The sequence below is a fragment of the Oncorhynchus nerka genome, linkage group LG22, assembly GCF_034236695.1.
Source record: "Oncorhynchus nerka isolate Pitt River linkage group LG22, Oner_Uvic_2.0, whole genome shotgun sequence".
NCBI lineage: Eukaryota > Metazoa > Chordata > Actinopteri > Salmoniformes > Salmonidae > Oncorhynchus > Oncorhynchus nerka.
In genome coordinates this window covers 30,009,464-30,035,716 of record NC_088417.1, presented here as the reverse complement: position 1 = coordinate 30,035,716, position 26,253 = coordinate 30,009,464, and the positions used below count along the sequence as shown (strand labels likewise).

Below are 26,253 nucleotides of genomic sequence, written 5' to 3'. Positions count from 1 at the left end.
ACTGCCAACCCCATTCGGTGCTGGGAACAGTCGGGGACAAATGCCCATCCCTAATCTCATGCTCTACTGCCAACGCCACTCAGTGCTGGGAACAGTCGGGGACAAATGCCCATCCCTAATCTCATGCTCTACTGCCAACCCCACTCGGTGCTGGGAACAGTCGGGGACAAATGCCCATCGCTAATCTCATGCTCTACTGCCAACGCCACTCAGTGCTGGGAACTGTCGGGGACATTTTGCGTTGTGAACTCAGAATAATCTTGATATGGGGTCAGTGGTGGTTTAGTCGGTGTTGGGACAGTCCAGTGTTTTGGAATCAGGCATGACTCTGCTTCCCCCAGTCTGGTTCCCAGGGCTGGGGCTTGGGTATAGGGCTGCGACAGGGGCTGGACCTGAGACTGGGGCTAGGGTTGAGCCTAGAGCTTGAGCTGAGATTAGGGCTGGGCCAGGGGCTGGGGTCTTGAGCTGTGGTTGGGACTGGCGTGTTTTCAGACAGGCGGTATCTGCGGCATGGGTACAGTCTGAAGTCTCATAGCCTGGTAGACAATAGTTAACTAAGGCCACAGGCCACTGGGGTTTTGACCTCCTTACCCAAAATGAATCACAAACAGACTATGTGGATTATTTAGAGACGTTATCCGACACCTTGAATGTGTAGCCACCAGTAAACCTATTGACCCATCCTGAGTACACAGTTAGTTTTAAGACTGCTTGTTGTCACGACCCCCTCTCAGTGGGCTCATAGAACATAGCCCTGAACCCAAAACAAATGCATGAGATTCTTTCTCTTGGTCTCTCTCTCTCTCTCTCTGAGGAGTAGGAGGAGGAGAGGAGTTTTATTAGGCAGAGCCTCCACCACTCCACGGCTGGCTAAATTTAGCTTGTCTGTTGCTGCATGAATTAGAATATCTATGTAGGTGGTGAGAAAAGCCCGATGCTTGGTGTAGCAGACGTCTTTAACCTTGTGAATCAAAGACCGGGGCTTTGCTACAGAGACACAGACTGACAAATTAGGCTGTCTCACGGATGTCAGAGAAACAGTCGGTCAGGGGAAACGATCAACTGAAACCAATCAAAGCTAAGCTGCAACCACAGTTAATTGACTTGATACCATGGAGTCTGTAATTTTGTATAATTCTAAAAGCTTAGCACATAAGACAGTTGGTGACGTCTCTTTTTCAGTTGTTTAGTTCTTCTTTAAACATCAGTTCAAGACACTGACTGGTGATCATTTCTTTCTGTCTCTCTGTCTCTCTCTCTCTCCGTATGAAGGAATGAGCTGGAGCGTCAGTTTCTGGAGCTGCTGCAGTTCAACATCAACGTTCCGTCTAGTGTTTACGCTAAGTACTACTTCGACCTGCGCTCCATGGCCGAGGCCAACAACCTCAGCTTCCCTCTGGAGCCACTGAGCAGGGACAAGGCTCAGAAACTAGAGGTGAGTCGCAGTAGTGTTTACGCTAAGTACTACTTCGACCTGCGCTCCATGGCCGAGGCCCAACAACCTCAGCTTACCTCTGGAGCCACTGAGCAGGGACAAGGCTCAGAAACTAGAGGTGAGTCGCAGTGGCGCATACAGTCGCTGCTTCTCCACCATCCCATCAGCTGTGAGGATGCTGATCTTGTTTTCGTTGACAGCATTCAAAGGACCTACACAATGCTACTTGTTTATAGACACTGCTACCACTGCTACTACTGTCATCGCCAACTAATTGAAGCCTCTTTGAAAACAGCATGTACAATTTCTTATCATTAATTTGTGCTCCAGAGGGAGCTTTTCTCCTTCCCCTTTCATCAAGATATTAACTCTGTAAAACATGGCTGGAGGATGCACAAACACAATGGCAAGATATAGCCTGCTAATTAGTGGGCAGTGAGCACAGTGTGCATTTGACAGAGGTGGTGGTGTGTTCTCTGCGTTCGTTTTGTGTCTGTGACGGAGGACGTGAGGCGGCATTCGTTGCCATGTAATTATCTCCCCAGCAGCACCAGCGACCCTCTTCTCTCCCATCCGCTCTTCCTCCTCATCCCTCCTTCCCCGTCCCCCTGCCTCTCCGCTGGGCAATTAAGGTCTGAAATGAGCCCTTGTGGTGTGGATGCTGGTTGAGGCGTCGTGTCGTTCTCCGTTCTCTGTCAGTGGAGCTGTAATAGTACTGCTTATCTGCTGGTACACTGATCACTGGAGAGGGAAACGGGCAGAGTTTCGGATCGTATTCGATATTGATCTGACTTGTTAAAGAAATGCCACCAAAGATGATAATAAGTGATCTTGCTCTGTTTCAGAGCAGAATTATGAATTTCCCTAAATTTTTGTTATTAGACTTCCATTGTAGTTTATGTAGCTCTGTGTACATGAACATTAAAGTGAATTATGTTGTATATTATTCTATGTCTTATTGTGCATTTTTCCATGTCTCAGGCCATCTCCAGGTTGTGTGATGACAAGTATAAAGACTTGAGGAAAGCGGCCAAGAAGAGGTCTGTGAGTGCAGACAATCTGGCGGTGGTGAGGTGGAATCCGGCCATCATATCCTAACAGCGTCCTTCGCCACCAAGAGGAGGGACAGCGCATCCACCATGACGGAGACATGACATGGCTGCCTGGCCTGGGAGGTCAAGGGTTAGGGCAGGAGAACTTAGACTCAGAACTCAGTTGTCCAGTTGCGTCTGTGTGGTTTGTTTCACACAGAAATGACCTGCTGGCACTTTTGTGGATAATAAGTATTATTGTTGCTCTGATGGTCCACTTGTGTACTGTACATACAAGTTGTCCCTCTGGTTGTCTGAAGTTGAACTTGAGTCCTACAGGTGACTTGGTGACCAATGGCAGAAGAGCAGTGGCCAGATGGGAAAAGATTAAAAGAACATTGGAAAGATCAAGAGACAGTGGAAAGATTTGAAAAATCCTAGAATAATAACCCATAAACTCAATCAAAAGCATTCCAATAGCCATTTTAAAGGTTGACTGTCTTGTATAGAGAAGAAATCGCTCGGGTATACTGCACATTCCTATGATTTTCAAGGATTTCAGCAAATTCCTCTCTAAAGCACAATGTTTTTTTCCCAGGTAACAGGCAAACCTAATTTGTACACATTCCTGAAATATAGAAATGTCTCTACTTTCCTTGGAGGCAGTAACAAGAGCTCATCAAGTGTTATTCTTACTGTGTTTGGTTGCAATGAAATCAAACTGCCAAAACCTCAAGGGTTTTTCTTTCTCTGTAACGTTCAACAAACTGCACCTGTGTTTGAGTTTAAAATGGCAACCGTTTTGTATTTACATTTACATAAAGACACCAAGAGAGGGAAAGTGAAGTGAGAGATACACAGTAAAGGAAGACAGACATTTGAAGAATAACTTAATTCGGGCGATAAGACTGATAAATGAAGTTCAGTTGAAGGTGAACAAAATGATCTTTATCTTTAATTGCATTCCCTTCTATCTCTAGCTATACCAATTTGCCACTGAGTGATGATTAGCTAAAACTATTTCACACATTAGTTCTATCTCTCTCTTTCTCATTGCCAAAATGATACAGGCTGCGTCCCCAAATGGCACCCTTTTCACTATATAGTGCACTACTTTTGACCAGGGCCCATAGGGTAGGCATTTGGGATACTACCACAGTGAAACATTCCAGTGAACATTCCGCTCACGCCAAGCAATATTCATGTCCCACTTTGTTTCATGCTAGGTCTCGAATGACGTACTGGGATGAGTTTGAAGGACAAGCCCTCGAATAGAAAGGAGAAAAACAGCTTCCAAGAACAGGAAATAACTAGTATAAGTAAGACAAAATGGTGAGTTTGAACATCCATATAGTGTATTCACTGCCGTTGTTCTGACCGGTGGTGCCTGTAACATGCTAGTGTAACATGCTAGTGTAACATGCTAGTGTAACATGCTAGTGTAACATGCTAGTGTAACATGCTAGTGTAACATGCTAGTGTAACATGCTAGTGTAACATGAGTGTTTCTTTTTTAAATGACTGATCTTCCAACTCCTAAAGAAACAGCAGAAACCTAATTTCAGAAAGCCAATTTGCATGATGATTCTTCAATATATTGGAAATGTATTTCTAAAAATGTCCTACAGTATATTAGAACAAAAGGACGTTTATTTATTAACAAACACTGTTCACAAAACCATTAGGAATAAATCAAATATAATTATTTAGCAAATTAATTGATTTTGTACAGTGTATATAAAATATCAGTGTGCAGACAAAGAACACATTAACTTTCAAACATGGAGAATTGGGGTGAAATATTTATAAATATCTGATCAGTATTTACATTTTAAAAAAAATGCAATGTCTTACTATACCAGATATGAGGAGAGTTTAGAACTATTGGTTATATGGAAGCTGGTATTATTTTATCTAGAATCTAGATAGTAAGACCATTGGAAGGAATTTGAGTCTTTGTCAGGATCTAGTTTTTCATATCAAGTTTGCATAGCTCAGATAAACTACAGTGAATGATGTGTTCATGTGTTTTTCACACTCAAACATTGAATTGAGGCCGTTCTGTTAGACTCTCTCATATTATCGTACATACATTTTCTGTGTCCGTATGAATGATGTTTTCAGTGTTACATGGTTTTATGATATCCCTGTTGCAAAACCAGGTATGTAAGTGAAACATTCCTCTTGTTCTTGATGCTGTTTTATTTTAAAGTTGAGTTCACGGTGTTTCCCCACTCTTAAGCAATCTTAACTATTGAAAAGAGAAAAGCAATTCCTTATCAAGGGTCTCTACAGTTGTTGTTTTCATAGTTTTATTTGATAGCATTCCGTGAATACCAATCAGCATTCATTCAAACCATTCATCAGGACCAACTATCTGCCAGATGTTTCACTTTCATATGTAAAAAGGGATGGAGTTGAACCAAAGTATCAGACAATGAAGGATTAGCCTTGGAATATGTATTGTTGTGATATAGATCCCCTTTGCACGTGATCGGAATGGTATAAGGACTCTGAAACGGAACTGTTGGAATGGCATGGCCTTGGAAACAGAACCGTTGGAATGATGTGGGGACTCTGAAACGGAACTGTTGGAATGATGTGGGGACTCTGAAACGGAACTGTTGGAATGATGTGGGGACTCTGAAACGGAACTGTTGGAATGATGTGGGGACTCTGAAACGGAACTGTTGGAATGATGTGGGGACTCTGAAACGGAACTGTTGGAATGATGTGGGGACTCTGAAACGGAACTGTTGAAATGATGTGGGGACTCTGAAATGGAACTGTTGGAATGATGTGGGGACTCTGAAACGGAACTTTTGCTTTCTATGGCGCTGTGACTGAGCGACTGGAGTGCAAATGTCTTCGGGCGAGAAGAAACAGGCGTTGTCGTGAGGAGACAGTAGAGGTATTTTTAAGATTGTATATCTTATTTATTGTATGTATGTGTGTGTGCATACAGTCTGATGAAAATGAACTCCTCATGCTCTATGGGCCCGAGCCTGTGGTATAACCTAGGCTAGTGACTGGGGTGATAGTCGTGTGCACTAGACTCTACCTCTGCATAGAGTTTTTACTTCTTCTACCTTTTCTCTTTCTATCTCTTCTACGACAATGTTAGGATTTACCAATGCAACTCTCAGTTGTCAATGATTTCCTGTGCTAATGAAAGAAACTGCTGTAGTTGTGTGAACTTTGTTTTTACGTTTTGTTTTATAGTTTATTTCTGTGATTTTATTGCTGTTTTATGTTGTTTGTCCCTGTTCTCAGTTTGCCCAATGTGGTTAGTCTGTATCTTTTTGAGTACTAATCTCTTAGTTAATTGTAGCCTACATTCTAAGAATTGATCCCAGGACCAACAACCCTAAGGGACTGGAGTCTGAATAAGCCGCGGTCTCTCTCCCTATATGGACTGTTCTAACTATGATTTTAGTTTAACTGATGTGCCCAGTTCAGAAGCAATGTTTAGAAACCTGCACAATAAATAAACGTTTAAACCTTGCAATAAAAATACCACGGTGTCACTTTACTTGGGCGTGACGATGTAGCATTCGTCAAGTCTTCATATGCATATGTCAGTCCCTGTGTTTTATATCATCTTTTATAAATACTTTGTCATTGTTTTTTTGCTGTACTTGAACGGTATCCGTTCCATTTTCAATGGGGGCTCCTGTTTATGCTGTACGCGTCTCCATGTCAACTGTATACCACAGTGTCACCCATTTGACTATGAACCTTGCTTCGGTTCTGTGGTGGTCAGGGCTACTTGGCACGTCTATCGGTGTCTCTGATTGAGCAGCCCTGGAAGAGAGACCACGATTATGTTCCTAAGAAGCAAAGATTTAAAAGCCAGAAAAGCTCTCTATTTTACACTCGCACAGTCACATTGTCACTAAGGACCGTGGATAATCCCCCATATATTAGCCCAGATTTACATTTCAAATACTGAGTGGTAATTGCTGCGCTAGTCAATTGATTCTCTGCCGTGACATTTACTGAAGGAGAGCTGTAGGCTAATGAATAACATGCTGCCACATTTCTTATAAACACACACCTGCAGGACCATCTCTGCGCACAACCAGCCAGGAGTACTAATATGTTACACAGGGAAAAGGTTCATTTGATGAAATATTGGTTCAAGTGATGTGTGGGTATGATATTAATAAGTCTACCAAGCTGAGGGAGAGATGATAATCAGTTTAAAAGATCCTACCTTTATTACAAGCCAATGAGGTTGAACAAGGACCAAAGCAATACAATCTGTTCAACTGACTGGTGATGCCCACCACAAAGTAAATGTATTCCTTTGGTCCATTTCTTTTAGGATGGCCATTGTGTATCCTTAACGTGCACGTTTGCTGATCGAATGGAGCCTTTCAAATAGCAACGTGCTAACCTGTTTCCCAACCTTTTTAAAATAAGTAATTTCCCGTGTTTTACAGAAATTTACAGCAAATCCACTGCAGTCCTCAAACACACATACAGACGCACATGCAATGCCCCCCCACGCTCAACCTAAATCCCCCTGGGTATTCACCACAGCCCGTAACTTCATCCCCACAGAGCCGCCTCCACACATGGAACATGTTTCCACACAAGTACCTGATAATAACTGGAACTCTTTGTTTATGTTTATTTGTTTTTGTTTCACCTTTATTTGACCAGGTCGGCTAGTTGAGAACAAGTTCTCATTTGCAACTGCGACCTGGCCAAGATAAAGCGTAGCAATTTGACACATACAACAACACAGAGTTACACATGGAATAAACAAAACATACAGTCAATAATACAGTAGAACAAAAGAAAACAAAAAGTCTATATACAGTGAGTGCAAATGAGGTAAGTTAAGGAAATAAATAGGCCATGGTGGCGAAGTAATTACAATATAGCAATTAAACACTGGAATGGTAGATCGGCAGAAGATGAATTTGCAGGTAGAGATACTGGGGTGCAAAGGAGCAAAGTAAATAAATAAATATCAGTATGGGGATGAGGTAGGTAGATAGATGGGCTGTTTACAGATGGGCTAAGTACAGGTGCAGTGATCTGTAAACTGCTCTGACAGCTGGTGCTTAAAGCTAGTGAGGGAGATGTGAGTCTCCAGCTTCAGAGGTTTTTGCAATTTGTTCCAGTCATGGGCAGCAGAGAACTGGAAGGAAAGACAACCAAAGGAGGAATTGGCTTTGGGGGTGACCAGTGAGATATACCTGCTGGAGCGCGTGCTACGAGTGGGTACTGCTATGGTGACCAGTGAGCTGAGATAAGGCAGGCCTTTACCTAGCAGAGACTTGTAGATAACCTGTAGCCAGTGGGTTTGGCGACGAGTATGACGCGAGGGCCAACCAACGAGAGCGTACCGGTCGCAATGGTGGGTAGTGTATGGGGCTTTGGTGACAAAACGGATGGCACTGTGATAGACTGCATCCAGTTTGTTGAGTAGAGTGTTGGAGGCTATTTTATAGATGACATCACTGAAGTCGAGGATCTGTAGGATGGTCAGTTTTACGAGGGTATGTTTGGCAGCATGAGTGAAGGATGCTTTGTTGCGATATAGGAAGCCGATTCTAGATTTAATTTAGCATTGGAGATGCTTAATGTGAGTCTGGAAGGAGAGTTTACAGTCTAACCAGACAACCAGGTATTTGTAGTTGTCCACGTATTCTAAGTCAGAGCCGTCCAGAGTAGTGATGATGGACGGGCGAGCAGGTGACTTTATGACTGCTTATTGCCTGGCATCTGCCAATGCTAATCAGCATAAATCTCCAGTCATTAATGGGGCAAGCCTAGTCTGTACCCCATGCTATGTGTCCAGTACAGATGTGCTTCTCTGAGAGGATGAAAGGATTTATGACAGCAAGGCAACAATACAGGGGAATACCAATGTGGTCCTTCTTTCCCATGGCAACGGTTAAAGCTTCCATCCTTGCTTTCCGTCTATCCTTTTGTTTATTATATATAATTCCAGAGTTTTTTTTTCTTCAAGTCTCACACAAAAGCCATTTTAAAAATTGCCATGAATTATCCCGATTCAACACAATTCATCATTCACCATGGTATCCAGCCAACATGACAATGTGAAGAAGATGCCACATGGACCCTCGATGTCCTTGGCAGGGATATAGATTGGGACTAGCTTTGAAATGCTTTCCATTGTGCTTGAGTACTTAATACGGCAACTTGAATGAGTAATCCTGCAGCTTGTTATTCTCCTGGAAGGACACCCAGCCAGCCACCAAAATATCTCAGCAATGCCAGGATGGTGGACATGCCTCTCTTAACTGGTGGGTAAGAATAACCCTTACAATGGGGCTCACTCCCATCTCCTGTTCTGTTGTCTGAGGACAGTGGTCGCTGGGACAGGACAGACATTGGGAAGAGACCAGAGGCAAGACGGGGCTGACGTTGGGCTGACGTCAGGCACGGTCGACTCCACGGACTCTGGAGGTGTACGGACTCTGGAGACTCAAGAATTTGGGAAGATGTTCAGATTTGTATCCGTTGTGTTAGGAGAAACTAGCCACCTATTCTATCTGATCACCTGGAGCTGACTGGCTGATGTAGATTCTAGAAGAGTGATTGTGCTATTCTAAATGAAGAGAGATTCATCTGTTCGAACTGGACTCGAGTGTCTCGTTAATCTGCTCACCTGGAGGTCACTGGCTCCTGTGGATCCATTTTTGCCCTGGTTTGGAGGCAGGTTAGAGTGGACAGTGTCCTGGTGATCGAGGAGGAGAAGAGGCTCAGACAAGCCTGGAGGGCAACAGTGTGGCTTCAGAGGGCCTTCATCATCATCATCTGCTAACATGGGCAGACAGAGCGCTTCCGAGGTGGTCTTCATCTGTCTAAACCACAACATAACGCTTGTAGGTGAGTATCTTGTGGATCTTTCACTGAGCGGAATGCGGACTGGATTTGTCATTGTAAAATATTGTCAATCAGAAAATATCAGAGAGAACATCAGTTTGCTTTGCATATATGATTATGTATGTTTTATGCAGTTCTGTCAATTCTGGAAGTTATATCCTTCCATTGGTTTGATTTGACATCTGGCAAGGGCTCATAGAATAGATCATCAGAATGCCAATGTCTGTCAGCCTGTCTAAGCTCAAACTCAAGGTGAGAACTTTCCCCTATCTGTTCAGTATGAATGATTGACAAATGTTTGACCCATATAGGTCAAATAAGTGCAACTTACTAAACTCCCTGTCAGACAAAATTCTGTTTTAAAGTTTTACATTTCGGGATATTTTCCATTTCGAATATATTGATATTCCCCAAAATACCTAACAATTTTGATGAAAATGTACAGGCAAGATATATTTTCTTGGTAAGCTGATTAACACATTTATTATTAGCAGTTAAAAATAATTTAAGACTTTACCAGTCCTGCAATATGAAATTAAATTAAACTACGTGATTTCAATATATCTGCAATATTTATTGCAATATAAATAGCCAGTGTGAGTGGTCGTGACTAACTCTGACATTCTTTACTTCACCTTCACTGTCTTCCAGGGAAGATCTGGTTGATCCTGATGATTTTACTGAGGATCCTGGTCCTGCTCTTTGCAGGATACCCCCTCTACCAAGATGAACAGGAACGCTTTGTGTGTAACACCATCCAGCCGGGCTGTGCTAACGTCTGCTACGACATCTTCGCTCCTATCTCTCTGTTCCGCTACTGGCTTGTTCAGCTGCTCGTTCTCTGTCTCCCATACATCATCTTCGTTACCTACGTCATCCATAAAGTCACATCACGCCTCACCATCGACACTACTGACCCCTCAGATAGAGTTGGAGCTGAACCGCTCTACCAGATCCAGCAGGAGTCATTCAGGAAGATGGCCCTGGCCAAGACAGCCATCCAGGCGCAGCACGGCAGGAGTCAGTGCTTCACAGGAGCATACACCCTCCATCTTCTGTTCAGGATACTGCTGGAGGCCGGGTTTGGGGTGGCCCACTACTACCTGTTTGGGTTCTATATCCCCAGGAGGTTCCTGTGCCAGCAGACTCCCTGCACCACTCAGGTAGACTGCTACATCTCCAGGCCCACGGAGAAGACGGTCATGCTGAACTTCATGCTGGGGGCCGGAGCCCTGTCGTTATTACTCAACTTGGCTGATCTCATCTGCGCCATCAAGCGCTCGGTGACGCAGAAGACCAAAAGGAAGATGTTGGTGGAGAAGATGTACGAGGAGGAGCAGTACTACCTCCCCTCCAGCGGGGGGAGCAGAGGCGTGGAGGCTAACATCCCTCTACTTCCCCAGAACCTGGTGGTGGAACCTATAACCTTCCGGAAGAGAGGAGCCAGTAAGTCCAGCACTGCTGACCAAGGAGCCTATCCCCATCTGGGGGAGGCTGAGAACACCTCTGCCCCTCGCTGTGGCTCTAGTTTCTCCTCGGGGCATCCAGGCGCCAACACCAATGAGAACAACCTCTACCCTGCAGCCCAGGAGGAGGGCCCCGAAGCAGAGGGGAGCGAGGTGGCTCTGTGCCCTGTAGAGCCCATCGGGACACCCAGGTCCATCAGGGTTTGCAAACGCAGTCGCCTCAAACCGCCCCCGCCCCCACGACGGAACCTGTGCCCCCCAACGGCAACCGCTGCGGGCGTCCCACCAGGAACAGCGGTGTGCACCAGGAGAGTGGGTCAGTACACCCTGGTAGAGATGACAGCCTCGGACTTGCAGTCCAACAACAGCGAGGGCCAGGAGAAGAGGTCTGAGTGGGTTTGATTGGACTGAGATGATGCGAGAGCTGCAGCTCTGAGGAGAGTGATTTTATTTATTTCCATGATGGAGACGTGAGAACCAGTGTTGGGGAAGCTACTCTGAAAATATAGTTTACGAAGTTAACAATTACTTCACACTGAAATAACTCAATTAAGCTACACTAAAGCAACCCTTAAAAATATAATTAACTTAACTAAAGTTACTTTGAAGAAGTAGTTCACTACATCCAAACTACTTCATGATAAATCATATCTAAATATGAAGTATCATAGACTACATATTGCAAGAACAGATCACTCTGGAGTCGGATAATAACACAAAAACAATGTTTCAAGTGAGAACTAGAAAGTTCTGATGCCAAAAAGAAAGGAAATGATTGCCTACTTAAATAGTTAACCACTACATAAATGTAATACAAAAAAACACTGCCAAGAATTGAATGTAGTTCAACTACCACCGAGCTACTGCAAAGGGCAGTTACATTACTAGTTGAACTAGATGTAGTTCACTACTCCCAAACGCGGGTGAGAATGTCAGGATCAAACCCACCTGCTTCTGTGGGATGTGGTGACAGATTCTTATGTGGCTAATACAGCAGCAACTGTTGGAGAAATGAAAATCCTTTAGGCCCATTGTGTGCTGTAAGACTGAAGTTCATTCTGACATTCAGACTACGCTTTCACACCAGGATAATTACATGAAATACGTGTCTGTCATTTGACCATGTGAAAAATGCACATAGTTATGGTGTTATTATACCATCAGTGCGTTGCCATAAACTGTATAATGTATATTCTTTTAGGATGATGCAGAGAGAAGATAATCAAGTCGTGGATACTATCTTACTGCCAGGGACTCACTGCCTTGGTGCCTATCATTATAGCCGAGTGTCCTTCAGTAAAACCTTTAGTAAAAAGCTATAACTGTTCTGTCCACCTGTTCTCTCTGTCTACGTTAGATCCCCTATCACTGTCAGTAAACAAAGACAGGCCTTGACCTGTCCTGGCCCTGCCCCCAGCTAGGTCAAAGGTCAAAGATGACTGTAGAGCCTAGCTCTTAGCTCTGGGGTCAAGGTGGACATGTACATACAGCCTGCGGATGGAGACGTGTTTGGATGGACACAAGGTCAGGTGGTCAGGTCGAGTTAAAAGACAATGACCCTGAAAGGTGCTACTCCTCCAGGCCAGGGTCTTCAGTAGGGAATGATATACCAGACCTGGCATCAAATAACATTCAAAGTAATTTCAAATACTTTCTGTGCTTTATTGAGCTTGCCTGGCTTAATAGAACCAACAGAATAGTCCCAAAACTTCAAACCTTCTGCCTCTGGCATTTCACGCAGGCTCAATGTATTTGATTTAGAATAGAATTTGAACCCAGGTCTGGAGGATATACTTCCCCTCAGATATGGCCCATTCACAGTTGGAATCTTCCACAGTTGGAATCTGTATTTATGGAGATAGATTGTCACTCTATTTCAAGGCCTCTGAGGGCTTCAGACATATACAGAGTCTGGAAATAGAGTGAGGTGGTGCAGGGTGTAACTCAACTGGACACTACTAGAGCTGCATCCCAAATGGAACCCTACTCCCTATACTTATAATATTTTTATTTAACCTTTATTTAACTAGGCAAGTCAGTTATGGAAAAAAATATTATTTTCAACGATGGCCTACCTCGGCCAAACCCTCCCCTAACCCGGGCGATGCTGGGCCAATTGTGCGCCGCCCTATGGGACTCCAGATCATGGCCGGTTGTGATAAGGCCCGGGATCAAACCAGGGTCTGTAGTGACACCTCTAGCACTGAGATGCAGTGCCTTAGACCGCTGCGCCACTCGGGAGCCCTATATAGTGCACTACATTTGGCCAGAGCCCTATGGGGTAGGTCGAAAGTAGTGCACTAAATAGAGAATAGGTTTCCATTTGGGATGTAAACTTGATGTGGCCTACCTAGCTGCCTGCCCTTCAGTGTGTCATTGTAGCGCTTGTTTCACCTCGACGGTCAGATTCATTTGTGAGAGTCGGTGTGTGCACGGTGCAGTGTGCCTTTACTTGTGGCTGACTGTCAATCGTAGTATGTCATGAAAGAAGCATTTGATTCCTTTTACTCATTGTCAGAACCCTGTCAGAGCATGACTGTTTAGTGTTTTATTAGCCTTTGCCTTGGCTGACATGTCCTTTGGTTTAAAATAGCTTTTGTTGAGATGTCATTTATTTTTCTCTCGAAAAGGTTATATGTCATTGTTTTGTTATACAATGATTTATTTTCTAGGGCAAAGAATCCAGTCGTCGTCATTGTGACTGTCAGATACAGGTCATAAAGCACGTTATACGTATTTCTAAACATATCTAAACATGTGTTTAACCAGTGACTAACCAACAAAGGATTGCACTGTATACCACCGCCCAGTTATAAATGATCCCCATAGATTGGGGTACAATCTGATTTGGCCATGGGGTGAACCTCTGTGTAAAGGGATAGCTCTTGATCTTGATTTGCCATTATGTCTCCTCCTATGGTCCCTTTGAAGGTGACAACAAAGCTTGCTCCTACCTCACTGGAGTCTCTAACGACACTGTAATGTGAGTGAACTGAGCTCAGCGCCATAGGGCAATAAGCTCAACTCCTCTCTGGTGAGATGCTTGATGTCATATGATCTGTCTTCGTCTAGGGTACTTGTTGCAGATAAATGAGTTCTGTGAAACAGGATGTACAATTATAAAAGTGTTTTATTTGTTTGTATTAGAGACGAAACGGACGTTCGTTTCCTTCTGTCTTCGTCTACTTTTTGCAGGTTTTTTGCATTTTTAAAATCGTTTTTATTTGTTTGTATTAGCATGAAAGCAGGCATTCATTCCCCTCTTTCATTGGTGTTATGATTGGTTGGGTGAAATGGGTTTGGAGGCCATTCGATGCAATCAAGAGTCTGTGAAGTGACTACTACAGGTGATTTTGGGTCTCTACAGATGACTATTTATTACTGTGTTATAACTACTTTATTGTACGGCCACATTCTTTCAACAATTGATTTCATAATAGTTGTTTCATTATCTGTTTGCCATGGTCAACTGAAGAGCTATGCCCTGGCCTAGTATTTGTATCTTAGTGTTTACACTGAAAGTCAGCTGACAAAAGATTATTAGAAATATCAAATCATGAGGTATCCTTTACTGAAATAAGGTCTGTGATATAATGGAATAATGTTGTTTTTTTAAGACTAGATATAGAATTTGTTTGGATGTTTTCTTGTAACACCCCACTGCCCCCCAGTGGTATGAAACATTAAGTATTTTTGTCATTTAAAATCATACCAATTTGGTATCTAACCACCTCATAATACTTTATTTATGATGATAAATATCAATGTTTATATATATTTATATTTGATGAACTCTATGGGTTCAGTTCATTCAGTCTGAGTGAATGTGAGACAGTGCTGCGTTGATAGAAGATCAAAGCCTTTCTTCCTCAGCTTTCAGATTCAGAGTATATATATATATATATATATATATATATATATATATATATACTGCTCAAAAAAATAAAGGGCACACTAAAATAACAAAATACTTTTTTCTTTACATAGTTGAATGTGTTGACAACAAAATCACACAAAAATGGTTAATGGAAATCAAATGTATCAACCCATGGAGGTCTGGATTTGGAGTCACACTCAAAATTAAAGTGGAAAACCACACTACAGGCTGATCCAACTTTGATGTAATGTCCTTAAAACAAGTCAAAATGAGGCTCAGTAGTGTGTGTGGCCTCCACGTGCCTGTAAGACCTCCCTACAATGCCTGGGCATGCTCCTGATGAGGTGGCGGATGGTCTCCTGAGGGATCTCCTCCCAGACCTGGACTAAAGCATCCGCCAACTCCTGGACAGTCTGTGGTGCAACTGTCCAGGAGTTGGTTGGTGGATGGAGCGAGACATGATGTCCCAGATGTGCTCAATTGGATTCAGGTCTGGGGAACGGGCGGGCCAGTCCATAGCATCAATGCCTTCCTCTTGCAGGAACTGCTATCACACTCCAGCCACATGAGGTCTAGCATTGTCTTGCATTAGGAGGAACCCCGGGCCAACCGCACCAGCATATGGTCTCACAAGGGGTCTGAGGATCTCATCTCGGTACCTAATGGCAGTCAGGCTACCTCTGGCGTGCTGTGTGCCCCCCAAAGAAATGCCACCCCACACCATGACTGACCCACCGCCAAACCGGTCATGCTGGAGGATGTTGCAGGCAGCAGAACATTCTCCACGGCATCTCCAGACTCTGTCACGTCTGTCACATGTGCTCAGTGTGAACCTGCTTTCATCTGTGAAGAGCACAGGGCGCCAGTGGCGAATTTGCCAATCTTGGTGTTCTCTGGCAAATGCCAAACGTCCTGCACGGTGTTGGGCTGTAAACACAACCCCTACCTGTGGACGTCAGGCCCTCATACCACCCTCATGGAGTCTGTTTCTGACTGTTTGAGCAGACACATGCACATTTGTGGCCTGCTGGAGGTCATTTTGCAGGGCTCTGGCACTGCTCCTCCTTGCACAAAGGCGGAGGTAGTGGTCCTGCTGCTGGGTTGTTGCCCTCCTACGGCCTCCTCCACATCTCCTGATGTACTGGCCTGTCTCCTGGTAGAGACTAGAGTGAAAGCACCGCCAGCATTCAAAAATGACCAAAACATCAGCCAGGAAGCATAGGAACCACCTGCAGAACCACTCCTTTATTGGGGGTGTCTTGCTAATTGCCTATAATTTCCACCTGTTGTCTATTCCATTTGCACAACAGCATGTGAAATTTATTGTCAATCAGTGTTGCTTCCTAAGTGGACAGTTTGATTTCACAGAAGTGTGATTGACTTGGAGTTGCATTGTGTTGCTTTCACTCTAGTACTGTATGTATATATTTATTTATATATATATATATATGTATATATATTTACACCTATTCATTCAAGGGTTTTTATTTATTTGTACTATATATAGATATATAGATATATTGCTATACACTGCTCAAAAAAATAAAGGGAACACTATATATATATTTATTTATATGTATATATACATACAGTACCTGTCAACAGTTTGGACACACCTATTCATTCAAGGGGTTTTATTTATTTGTACTATTTCCTACTGTGGTAGCCGCCATGCTAGTTAACTGTGCCTTGAATTATAAATAAATCACTAACAGTGTCACCAGAAAAGCATCATCACACCACCTCCTCCATTCTTCACTGTGGAAACCACACATGCGTAGATCATCCGATCACCTACTCTGCGTCTCACAAAGACACTGCAGTTGGAAACAAACATTTCAAAGGACAGATTTCCACCGTTCTAATGTCCATTGCTTGTGTTTCTTGGAACAAGCAAGTCTGTTCTTCTTATTGGTGTCCTTTAGTAGGGTTTCTTTGCAGCAATTGGACCATGAAGGCTTGACTCACGCAGTCTCCTCTTAACAGTTGATGTTGAGATGTGTCTGTTACTTGAACTCTGAAGCATTTATTTGGGCTGCAATCTGAGGTGCAGTTAACTCTAATGAACTAATCCTTTTCAGCAGAGATACCTCTGGGTCTTCTTTTCCTGTGGTGGTACTCGTGAGAGCCAGTTTCATCATAGCGCTTGATGGTTTTTGCTTCTGCACTTGAAGAAACTTTCAAAGTTCTTGAAATTATCCAGATTGACTGACCTTCATGTCTTACAAATCCTTTGTAAACTTCTGGAAAAAATTGTGATTGACCAGATACAATGCTATTTCACAGTAAACAAATTGACAACAGAATTTCAGCATGCTTATAGGGAAGGACACTCAACAAACACAACACTTATACAAGTGACTGATGATTGGCTGAGAGAAATTGATGATAAAATAATTGTGGGGGCTGTCTTGTTAGACTTCAGTGCAGCTTTTGACACTATCGATCATAGTCTGCTGCTGAAAAAACGTATGTGTTATGGCTTTACACCCCCTGCTATAATGTGGATAAAGAGTTACTTGTCTAACAGAACACAGAGGGTGTTCTTTTAATGGAAGCCTCTCAAATATAATCCAGTTAGAATAAGGAATTCCCCAGGGTAGCTGTTTAGGCCCCTTGCTTTTTTCAATTTTTACTAACGCATGCCACTAACTTTGAGTAAAGCCAGAGTGTCTATGTATGCGGATGACTCAACACTATACACGTCAGCTACTACAGTGACTGAAATGTCTGCAACACTTAACAAAGAGCTGCAGTTAGTTTCAGAGTGGGAGGCAAGGAATAAGTTAGCCCTAAATATTTCTAAAACTAAAAGCGTTGTATTTGGAACTAAACACTCACTAAACCCTAAATCTCAACTAAAACTTATAATAAATCATGTGGAAAGTGAGTAAGTTGAGATGACTAAACTGCTTGGAGTAACCCTAGATTGTAAACTGTCATGGTCAAAACATATTGATACAGTAGTAGCTAAGATTGGGAGAAGTCTGTCCATAAAAAAGCAATGCTCTGCCTTCTTAACAACACTATCAACAAGGCAGGTCCTACAGGCCCTAGTTTTGTCACACCTTGACTACTGTTCAGTCGTGTGGTCAGGTACAACATAAAAGGACTTAGGAAAATTGCAATTGGCTCAGAACAGGGCAGCACGGCTGGTCCTTGGATGTACACAGAGAACTAATATTAATAATATGCATGTCAATCTCTCCTGGCTGAAACTTTTATTTATGAGAGGTATTGGCATGTTGAATGCACGGAGATGTCTGTCTGGAATACTTGCACACAGCTCGGACACCCATGCATACCCCACAAGACATGCCACAAGAGGTTACTTCACAGTCCCCAAGTCCAGAACAGACTATGGGAGGCACACAGTACTACATAGAGCCATGACTACATGGAACTCTCTTACACATCAAGTAACTCATGCCAGCAGTAAAATTAGATTTAAAAACTGATTAAGGCCTCCCGGGTGGCGCAGTGGTTAAGGGCCACCAGAGACTCTGTGCTGTGCCACCAGAGACTCTGGGTTCACGCCCAGGCTCTGTCACAACCGGCCGCGACCGGGAGGTCTGTGGGGCGACGCACAATTGGCCTAGCATCGTCCGGGTTAGGGAGGGTTTGGCCGGTAGGGATATCCTTGTCTCATAGCGCACCAGCGACTCGTGTGGCGGGCCGGGCGCAGTGCACGCTAATCGAGGTCGCCAGGTGCACGGTGTTGTCTCCGACACATTGGTGCGGCTGGCTTCCGGGTTGGATGCGCGCTGTGTTAATAAGAAGCAGCGCGGCTTGGTTGGGTTGTGTATTGGAGGACGCATCAGAGCCCGTACGGGAGTTATAGGGATGAGACAAGATAGTAGCTACTAACAATTGGATACCACGAAAAAGGGGGTAATAATTCAACAACAACAAAAAAAATATTTAAAAAATAAACATTTTAAAATAAATAAAACTGATTTAAAAAACACCTTATGGAACAGAGGGTACTGTGAAGCAGCACAAACATTGGCGCAGACACATGCATACACACACACACACGATAACATTTAGTACTGTAGATATGTGGTAGTGGTGGAATAGGGGCCTGAGGGCACACAGTGCATATATTGTGAATGGATTGTAATGTTTTATAAACTGTCCAGGAAGAGTAGCTGCTGCTTTGGCAACAGCTAAGGGGGTTCCATAATAAATACAAATACAAATGATGAGGTCGTTTTTCTTTGCTTATTTGAGCGGCTCTTGCCATAATATGGACTTGGTCTCTTACCAAATAGGACTTGGTCTCTTACCAAATAGGACTATCTTCTTTTTTGGTTACTACATGATTCCATATGTGTTATTTCGTAGTTCTGATGTCTTCACTATTATTCTACAATATAGAAAATAGTAAAAAAAAATATATAAAAAAAAAACCTTGAATGAGTAGGTGTGTCAACTTTTGACTGGTACTGTATATATGAACACTTGGCCATACGGTCTGTTCACAGTTAGGCATCTCCCTGCAAGATGGTATGAGATGTATTCTCCATGTAGCATGTCTCCCCTCCTGAATATTATAGTGGTCCGACTATAAACTGTCCTTTGTGGAAGAACGTCTGGGAAATAGCTCAGTCCTTCAGATAAAAGGAGAACTTTTCCTTTTGTGTGTGTGTGTCAGTCACAGGGGGACCGAGGGAAAGGAGCACTGTGTTCCTCCTTGCCGTGTGGGGGACAAGGGGGTTGCATGGGAACTCTTGAGAGGCAGGATGTTGTACAGACCATTCTCCCTCTGCAGGGTCATTGTTGTCATGCTAACATGACATCTTTGTCACACACAATAACAGTTCTGGCTCTGCTGACACCTGTCCTTAAGTTAGAGAGGTACTAAAACGGCAGACTTCTTAGTTGGACTGTCGGACCACTTGTCAAGTGGTCTTTGAAGTTAATTAAGTTAACTTAATTGGATCAGAGGATACTTTGAAGAAAGGATATGTCACAGAGATATAATTTCCCATTTGGGAAAACAAACAGGGTGTAGCAGATGGTAGAGTCAGGTGTGGGGGAAGCCTGTCTTCTAGTATGTTTCGAAATCATAAAGCAACTTTAATCCCAAACCCAACTGTAACCGTTTCTGTGACGTTTATTTCCCTCGTGGTGTAACTCCAAAATCTGAGAGAACACAGATGTCGCTGAGCTCTTTATTTCTCAACATCTGCGTTTTGAACAGGCCTGTTGGGAATATGAGCATAAAACCAGTCTACGGGGTCATGAACCCTCCCACTCCATATGAGCAAGTCACAGAGCACAAGGGTCAGGGCATGCTCTATCTCATACAGTAGATGTACTCATACACTCGGATACACAGCTGTGGGGTCTTTTTTATTCAGTTGTAAATGTTGTCGTCTCCACTGTTTTTTTTTTTTTTTATTTTACCTTTATTTTACTAGGCAAGTCAGTTAAGAACAAATTCTTATTTTCAATGACGGCCTAGGAACAGTGGGTTAACTGCCTGTTCAGGGGCAGAACGACAGATTTGTACCTTGTCAGCTCGGGGGTTTGAACTTGCAACCTTTCGGTTACTAGTCCAATGAATGGAAGGGACAGGGCGGCAGGTAGCCTAGCGGTTAAGAGCATTGAGCCTGTAACCGAAAGGTTGCTGGTTCAAATCCCTGAGCCGACTAGGTGAAATATCTGTCTGTGCCCTTGAGCAAGGCGCTTAACCTTAATTGCTCCTATACGTCGCTCAGGATAAGTGTTTGCTAAATGACCCCAAAAAATATAATAATAAAACAATATATACAAATGAGTATTCAGCAAAGCTGTGGTATAGTCACAGATCACTGTGGTGAAATATTAATCCAATACCTAATTACATTTGTGTCCCTTTTACTCTTTTGTGATTTTCGCACACCCCAACGTGCTGTTTGGGGTTGGTGACATATAGGCTGATTATAGCCAAGAGAACAGTTTTGATTTCTGGCTAGCAAATGATCTGAGGTTGGTGTCAGAGTTGCTGTGTGTCCTCCATCCTCACTAAGGCTTTGTACTAATGTATAGGCCTACTCCACTCCACATTTCACCTCACGCACTAGGAGATGAAAAGGCTGTGTGTGTGTGTGTGCGTGCGCATGCTTGCGCTCGCGATCAATGGCGTTTAATAAGCATAACCTGGCTCTGACCCTCTGCAGTCCTCTGTGTTGCTCCTTCATCAAACACTGTGATTAATATTTAATGGCCTAGCCATGTCAGAATGCATGCATCTCTTACCACGTACGGTAAGAAAAGGGAACAACATAAAGGCTACGAATGCTTCGCTTCACTGCAGCCACTGATTAGGAAATCAGACAAGTCAATCGCTGCAATGCAATGGGAGGTTGCTTCTTGCCTCGCTGCACAAAGCTAGAGGATTCAAGATGAGTTCTTTAATCTTGTTGGTGAGGATTTCACTCTGTTAATAGTTGATATTAGGTGGAAGGATAGGCTAGCTACCTTCTTCTCTGTCTGATACCACAGTGGTGATACATTGTAGGCTATTTACACACTGTATATAGATTGTTTTTATTGACTATGTTTGTTTACTCCATGTGTAACTCTGTGTTGTTGTTTGTGTCGCACTGCTTTGCTTTATCTTGGCCAGGTCGCAGTTGTAAAGGAGAACTTGTTCTCAACTGGCTTACCTGGTAAACTAAAAATAAATGTGCCTATTATTCTGAGTAGAACACAAAGGTTATTTCCACAAAAAAACACATGCATGCTTTAATAAATACAGATTTGAAATGGATTCAGGTAGCAATCCAATGTGTGAAGAAAAGTGTCATCTCAGAAAACAAAAGGGAACTATATGGAATCTGTGTGTTCGTGTCATAAGGTCAGAGTGGACACCCATTTGAAATGTTGGAGTCACTTCTGATTACGATGTGAAGCTCATCTTAACGACACTCCCAGGGAGTCGCAGGGTTCAGGTTTTACTTTCTTAGATAACATCCCCAGATTTGGGTTACGATCCTCTTAAGAAACAGACGGCTCTCCGATAATTACATCTTGTGACAATCAGCCAAGCCAGGGCTTGCCCCGTTGCCCTGAACCGCCCGCTTGCTCAATAGACGTGCGTGGTAAGAGGAAATCAGATGCACAGCTTTCTTTTTACCACTAGGTGGGAGTATGAAATCATATCTGCGTCAACTAGGAGTGGTTTTTTAAATTAAACCTAAGTTACCTCTGCAGGGTAAGTTTGGCCAACCTCATGTGCGTAAAGTTGATAGTAACACAAATGAATAACTGTTTCCTCAAAGCTGATAGTTGAAGCTCCAGGTCAGAGCACAGATCCAGGTGAATGAAAACAAGTGTCATAACTTTGTAATAACAGTGTTATAGCTGTAGGCTTAGTTGTTAGTTAATAGGCCTATCTTCATTCCAGGCATTCTGTTATGGACACACCTCATTTAGGTCCAGTGTTTTGACTCACAGCAGTTCGCTTTAAAACACTCTCAATTGACATCTCTGTCCATTGCATGGATCTTCATCCAAATAACGTTTAGCCGGGCCACAAAACACATAAGAGCCTTGAAAAATACCTCAAACATCAGAGGATCACAGTCACATTTGACATTTTGCTGAAAAAAAATGTGCACCTTTTATGTGGGGTTATATTGTATCATCTTATGCCAAATGCATTGGGGTTACTTGGACACAAAGATACATTTGCTGCTAAAACGTCTGTCCCGGGGCGTCCTAAGATGTGACATGATGTGAACAGACCAGCTGTGGAGCATATTCACTGCCATTTCAATATCATGTCAAAACCCTACGGTCTTCATAATAGGCTACATAGAGAGTTGAGACAGAGATGTTTTGATTCAGCTTTATAAAATGGGAAGAGTTGCAGCTTCAGCAGCTCTGCTCTGACAAAAACCAAAGCGAGAGAGGAGCCCTAAAAGTTCTTTTAATTCAATAACGGCGTCCATCAAAGCAACAACAGCCGCGCAAATTGGACATTAGGGGATCCTTGGCGCATCTGAGGGACACTTCTAACTACATGTCACCTTTATCCTCTGCCATTAAAAAGTGAGATCAAAGTCTCCGACAGATGAAAAGAACCCATTCCCTACATTTAAACTCTATTCAACTTGGTCCTCTTTTAATCAATGAAGTAGCGGGCCTATGCAAAGCATGTGAAGAGTTTGAACCCTTTATGGAGAGGGGATGCTTCAACTCAACCCCGGCCTCTAATTACGAGGCCGATGGTTTAAAAGGGTTCTCTTTGCTGCTCAGATTCACAAAAGCATCTATTACAGCGGTCTTCAACATGGTGACTGACTGACCGCAAGGAACCACCACGTACTGAGTACCAGTAGGGAGTGATTTGTAGAAGAATCAAATAGCTTTAGAAAAGTTACACGGAAGTTTTACATTTATCAAAATGTTTATTTTTATTGTCAAAATAAAAGTCATATTTGCTTTTTTACAAAGAGACATCTTCTACACTTTATACACATTTACAATAGCTTATACATTTTCTTTTATACAGAATTTACAAGTTTGTACATAACCATTATATAAATACATCTTTATAATTAAAAAAAATGACACGTATAATATTTGGGCACTATTAAGGCTTAATTTAAACCATCTTTGATATTGTTCTGATTGATTTATACAATTACATCTGACTGGCACTATGTTAAGGTTATCAATCAGTCCTTATAGGGTTATGAACTAAATGTTTCTTTGCGTAAAAAGAAAGAACACATAATGCCCATGTGCCCAGAAATGTCAGTCTATGCGTTCTATACATATGAATGGGTAGGAATTAACTCTTGTTAATGCCAGGTAGGCTACAATGTTATAACCAGTTCTTCAACAGTATGTTAAAATGCTAACTGGTATAAAAAAAAGAGTGCTAGCCAAGCTCCGGAACAATTAGCCCATTAGTCCATCCATGGGGTTTCTCTTCAAACCTGTGACAATGGCATCTGTTTTGGGCAAGATACAGAGCTGGCAGTACCCGATCTCCAGGTTAGTCCTGTGCTCACGTCACTGTACATTGAGCCACTGGTGCCTTTGCTACCCCAACAGCAGCGCGTGCAGAAGGTCCTCCATGATTCCAGGGTCTTCCCCGACCATATCCACACGCCGGACGTGATGCCCACCAGAAGGCACATAAAGTACTTCAACATGAAGACCGCATAGTCCGGCTTGTTCAGTTCATGCTCCGACAGACAGGGGCAGTTGTGGGTGATCTCCCAACTCTGTCTGTTGTGCTGCTCGTAGAAGTAACAGGCCACTATAATAGTGGCAGGTACAGTGTACAACACGGTGAATATCCCTATCCTTATCATCAACTTCTCCAGCTTGTCTGTTTTGGTGCCACCCTGTTTGATCACGCTGCGTATCCTGAACAGGGACACAAACCCGGCCAGGAGGAACATAGTGCCGATAAATAAATATATGACCAGGGGGGCCAACACGAATCCTCTCAGATTGTCCAAGTTTTGATTGCCAACGTAGCAGATTCCAGCCACTGAGTCCCCGTCCACAGAGCTGAGGGCCAACACAGCAATAGATTTCATACTAGGGATAAGCCAAGCAGCCAGGTGAAAATATTGAGAGTAACTGGCTATGGCTTCGTTTCCCCATTTCATCCCAGCAGCCAGGAACCATGTCAAAGAGAGAATGACCCACCAGATAGAACTGGCCATGCCGAAGAAATAAATCAAAAGAAACACAACAGTACAGAGTGCAGGGCCAGTGGTCTCATAGTGAATGTGTTCCACGTCATACTCCCGGTTGCAGGCCACCTTTTCGTGTCCAGCGATTAGTCTGACGATATACCCGATGGAAACAAACATGTAACAGGCAGAGAGGAAAATAATGGGTCTCTCTGGGTACTTGAACCGCTCCATGTCTATGAGAAAAGTGGCAACCGTTGCGAACGTGGACACAAAACATAACACGGACCACAGACCTATCCAGAACGCGGTAAACGTTCTCTCGTCTTGCGTAAAATAGGGGTTATGGCAGGGCATGGCGCAGTTTAAAAGCTGCCCGGTCTTCACCCGGTTGTAGAGGTGATGCCGGTCAGTGTTTACCGGGACCATGGGCGAAAGACACTTGCACTGCGGCTCGCAGGGAGCCGGCGGTTTGTATTTACCGGGAACACCGGGTCGATTGTGTCCTTTGTTGTTTTTATTAGGGTTAAACGCCTTACCCGGATAGTTGGTAGGCTTAGAAAGGACCGGTGATACTGTGGTCGAGTGAGTCCTATTGTAGTCCATACATAACATCTCCGGATTGCCTTGAACCGGTAGCGAGTCACATTTCATTCTGTCTGGCCAGGGAAAACCATACTGCCTCATAAGAGGCGCGCAGCCTGCCTTCGCTCTCTCGCAGACGCTCCGGCACGGTGGCAGTGGTTTCTTATAGTCCTCTAGGCAAATGGGAGTGTACATGCTGCAAAGAAAGAACTTGAGGTCCGGCGAGCACTGGATTTCAACCAGAGGCCAAAACTGGTGTACCTCCAAACCCGCCTCGTCCTGGGTGTCGTGATTGAACTGGTTGGGCATGTAGGTATAGTTGTAGCCGATCCCCTTGCACAGAGGCACGGCAATCTCTTGGCAGGTGATTTCCTTCGCCGTGGTGCCGCTGGATCTCGGTAAAATAGCAAGTGCGAGAAGCAGGTATATCCCCGACAGGTAGCACTCCATCCTTTATCGGATTCCTCTCCTCTGTTGATAAAACAGCAGTACAGTAGTCCTCCTCTGCCTGCTCCTGTCTCTTGCCAGAGCCTGCGCAGTCTAATTAGATCGTGTACAGTGAACCCATCTCGCTTACTCTTTTGGCACGGAGTTGCAAGCAATTTGCAAACCGTGTATACTTTCAGAGGAGGAGCGGGAGGAGAAAATATAGCCTTCAGGCGAGCAGGAGCAGTCAAGATGGCTGAGGACTGAGGAGAAGCGAGAGATGCAGAACACCCGGCTTTATTCCCTTGTAAAGATAAAAGGGGGTGCTAATGGTTATCCTGTAGCTTATCCTCGACCAGGCCGCTTTCCCCTGAATTGGTTTGCATGCTCCGTTTAAAACGATTATAGAAGTTTAAAAATCGTGGCTACTGTTTCTCGAAAAGCAGTGGCTACATTCGTTGTGTGTGCTCTATGTTCTATTGCCCATACAATTCGTTGTGCCACGGACGCCACGTTCAGTATTTATATTGGAGACGTGAAGTCCTCCCCCCATGCTTCGTTGACAAATCAGACAGCAGGGGCGGGACTTTGGGATAAGTCAATCAAGTTTTCTCTGAGCGTTTTGTTTAATAGCCTTAGTTTGTTTTTCAGTTGCCTGCGGTAATGTTTGACCAATTCCATTAGAAATGCGACGGAGTGTTCGTGTAACACAAGGCGTAAAGGGAGGTGAATAGGTTTACCAGGTGTAGAATAGCAATACCATAATAGTAACACAGTAATAACACAATATTGATCACATTTATATAGGCTACTGTAATTTGTATGACGCTAGAATGAAAAGTAGCCAGTAGCCACACTAAAAGTGAAAATGCACACGGTATTTTCATTTTATACCTTTGTCAATTTTCAGTAAAAGAAA

The 26,253-nt window shown here is 43.5% G+C and overlaps 3 protein-coding genes across 6 annotated transcripts in view; 2 read left to right on the top strand and 1 right to left on the bottom strand.

Annotated features, from left to right (window-relative positions):
- Positions 1-5,982, top strand: part of ccny (cyclin Y) — a 61,231-nt gene extending 55,249 nt beyond the window's left edge. For all 4 annotated transcript variants that reach the window (XM_029626685.2, XM_029626683.2, XM_029626684.2 and 1 more), the window contains 2 exons: positions 1,273-1,435; positions 2,417-5,982. In XM_029626685.2, coding sequence (XP_029482545.1) covers positions 1,273-1,435; positions 2,417-2,533 — 280 coding nt within the window. In that variant the 3' untranslated portion in view covers positions 2,534-5,982. The remainder of the gene's footprint in view (positions 1-1,272; positions 1,436-2,416) is intronic.
- A 2,862-nt stretch (positions 5,983-8,844) lies between these two features.
- Positions 8,845-14,635, top strand: gjd4 (gap junction protein delta 4). Its single transcript, XM_065007733.1, has 2 exons — positions 8,845-9,336; positions 9,985-14,635. Exons 1-2 carry the CDS (start codon positions 9,273-9,275, stop codon positions 11,199-11,201), a joined length of 1,281 nt encoding a protein of 426 aa, XP_064863805.1. The 5' UTR covers positions 8,845-9,272; the 3' UTR covers positions 11,202-14,635.
- An 8,429-nt stretch (positions 14,636-23,064) lies between these two features.
- Positions 23,065-25,813, bottom strand: fzd8a (frizzled class receptor 8a). The gene has a single exon (XM_029625956.2). It carries the CDS (start codon positions 25,356-25,358, stop codon positions 23,607-23,609), a length of 1,752 nt encoding a protein of 583 aa, XP_029481816.2. The 5' UTR covers positions 25,359-25,813; the 3' UTR covers positions 23,065-23,606.
- Positions 25,814-26,253: the final 440 nt, after the last annotated feature.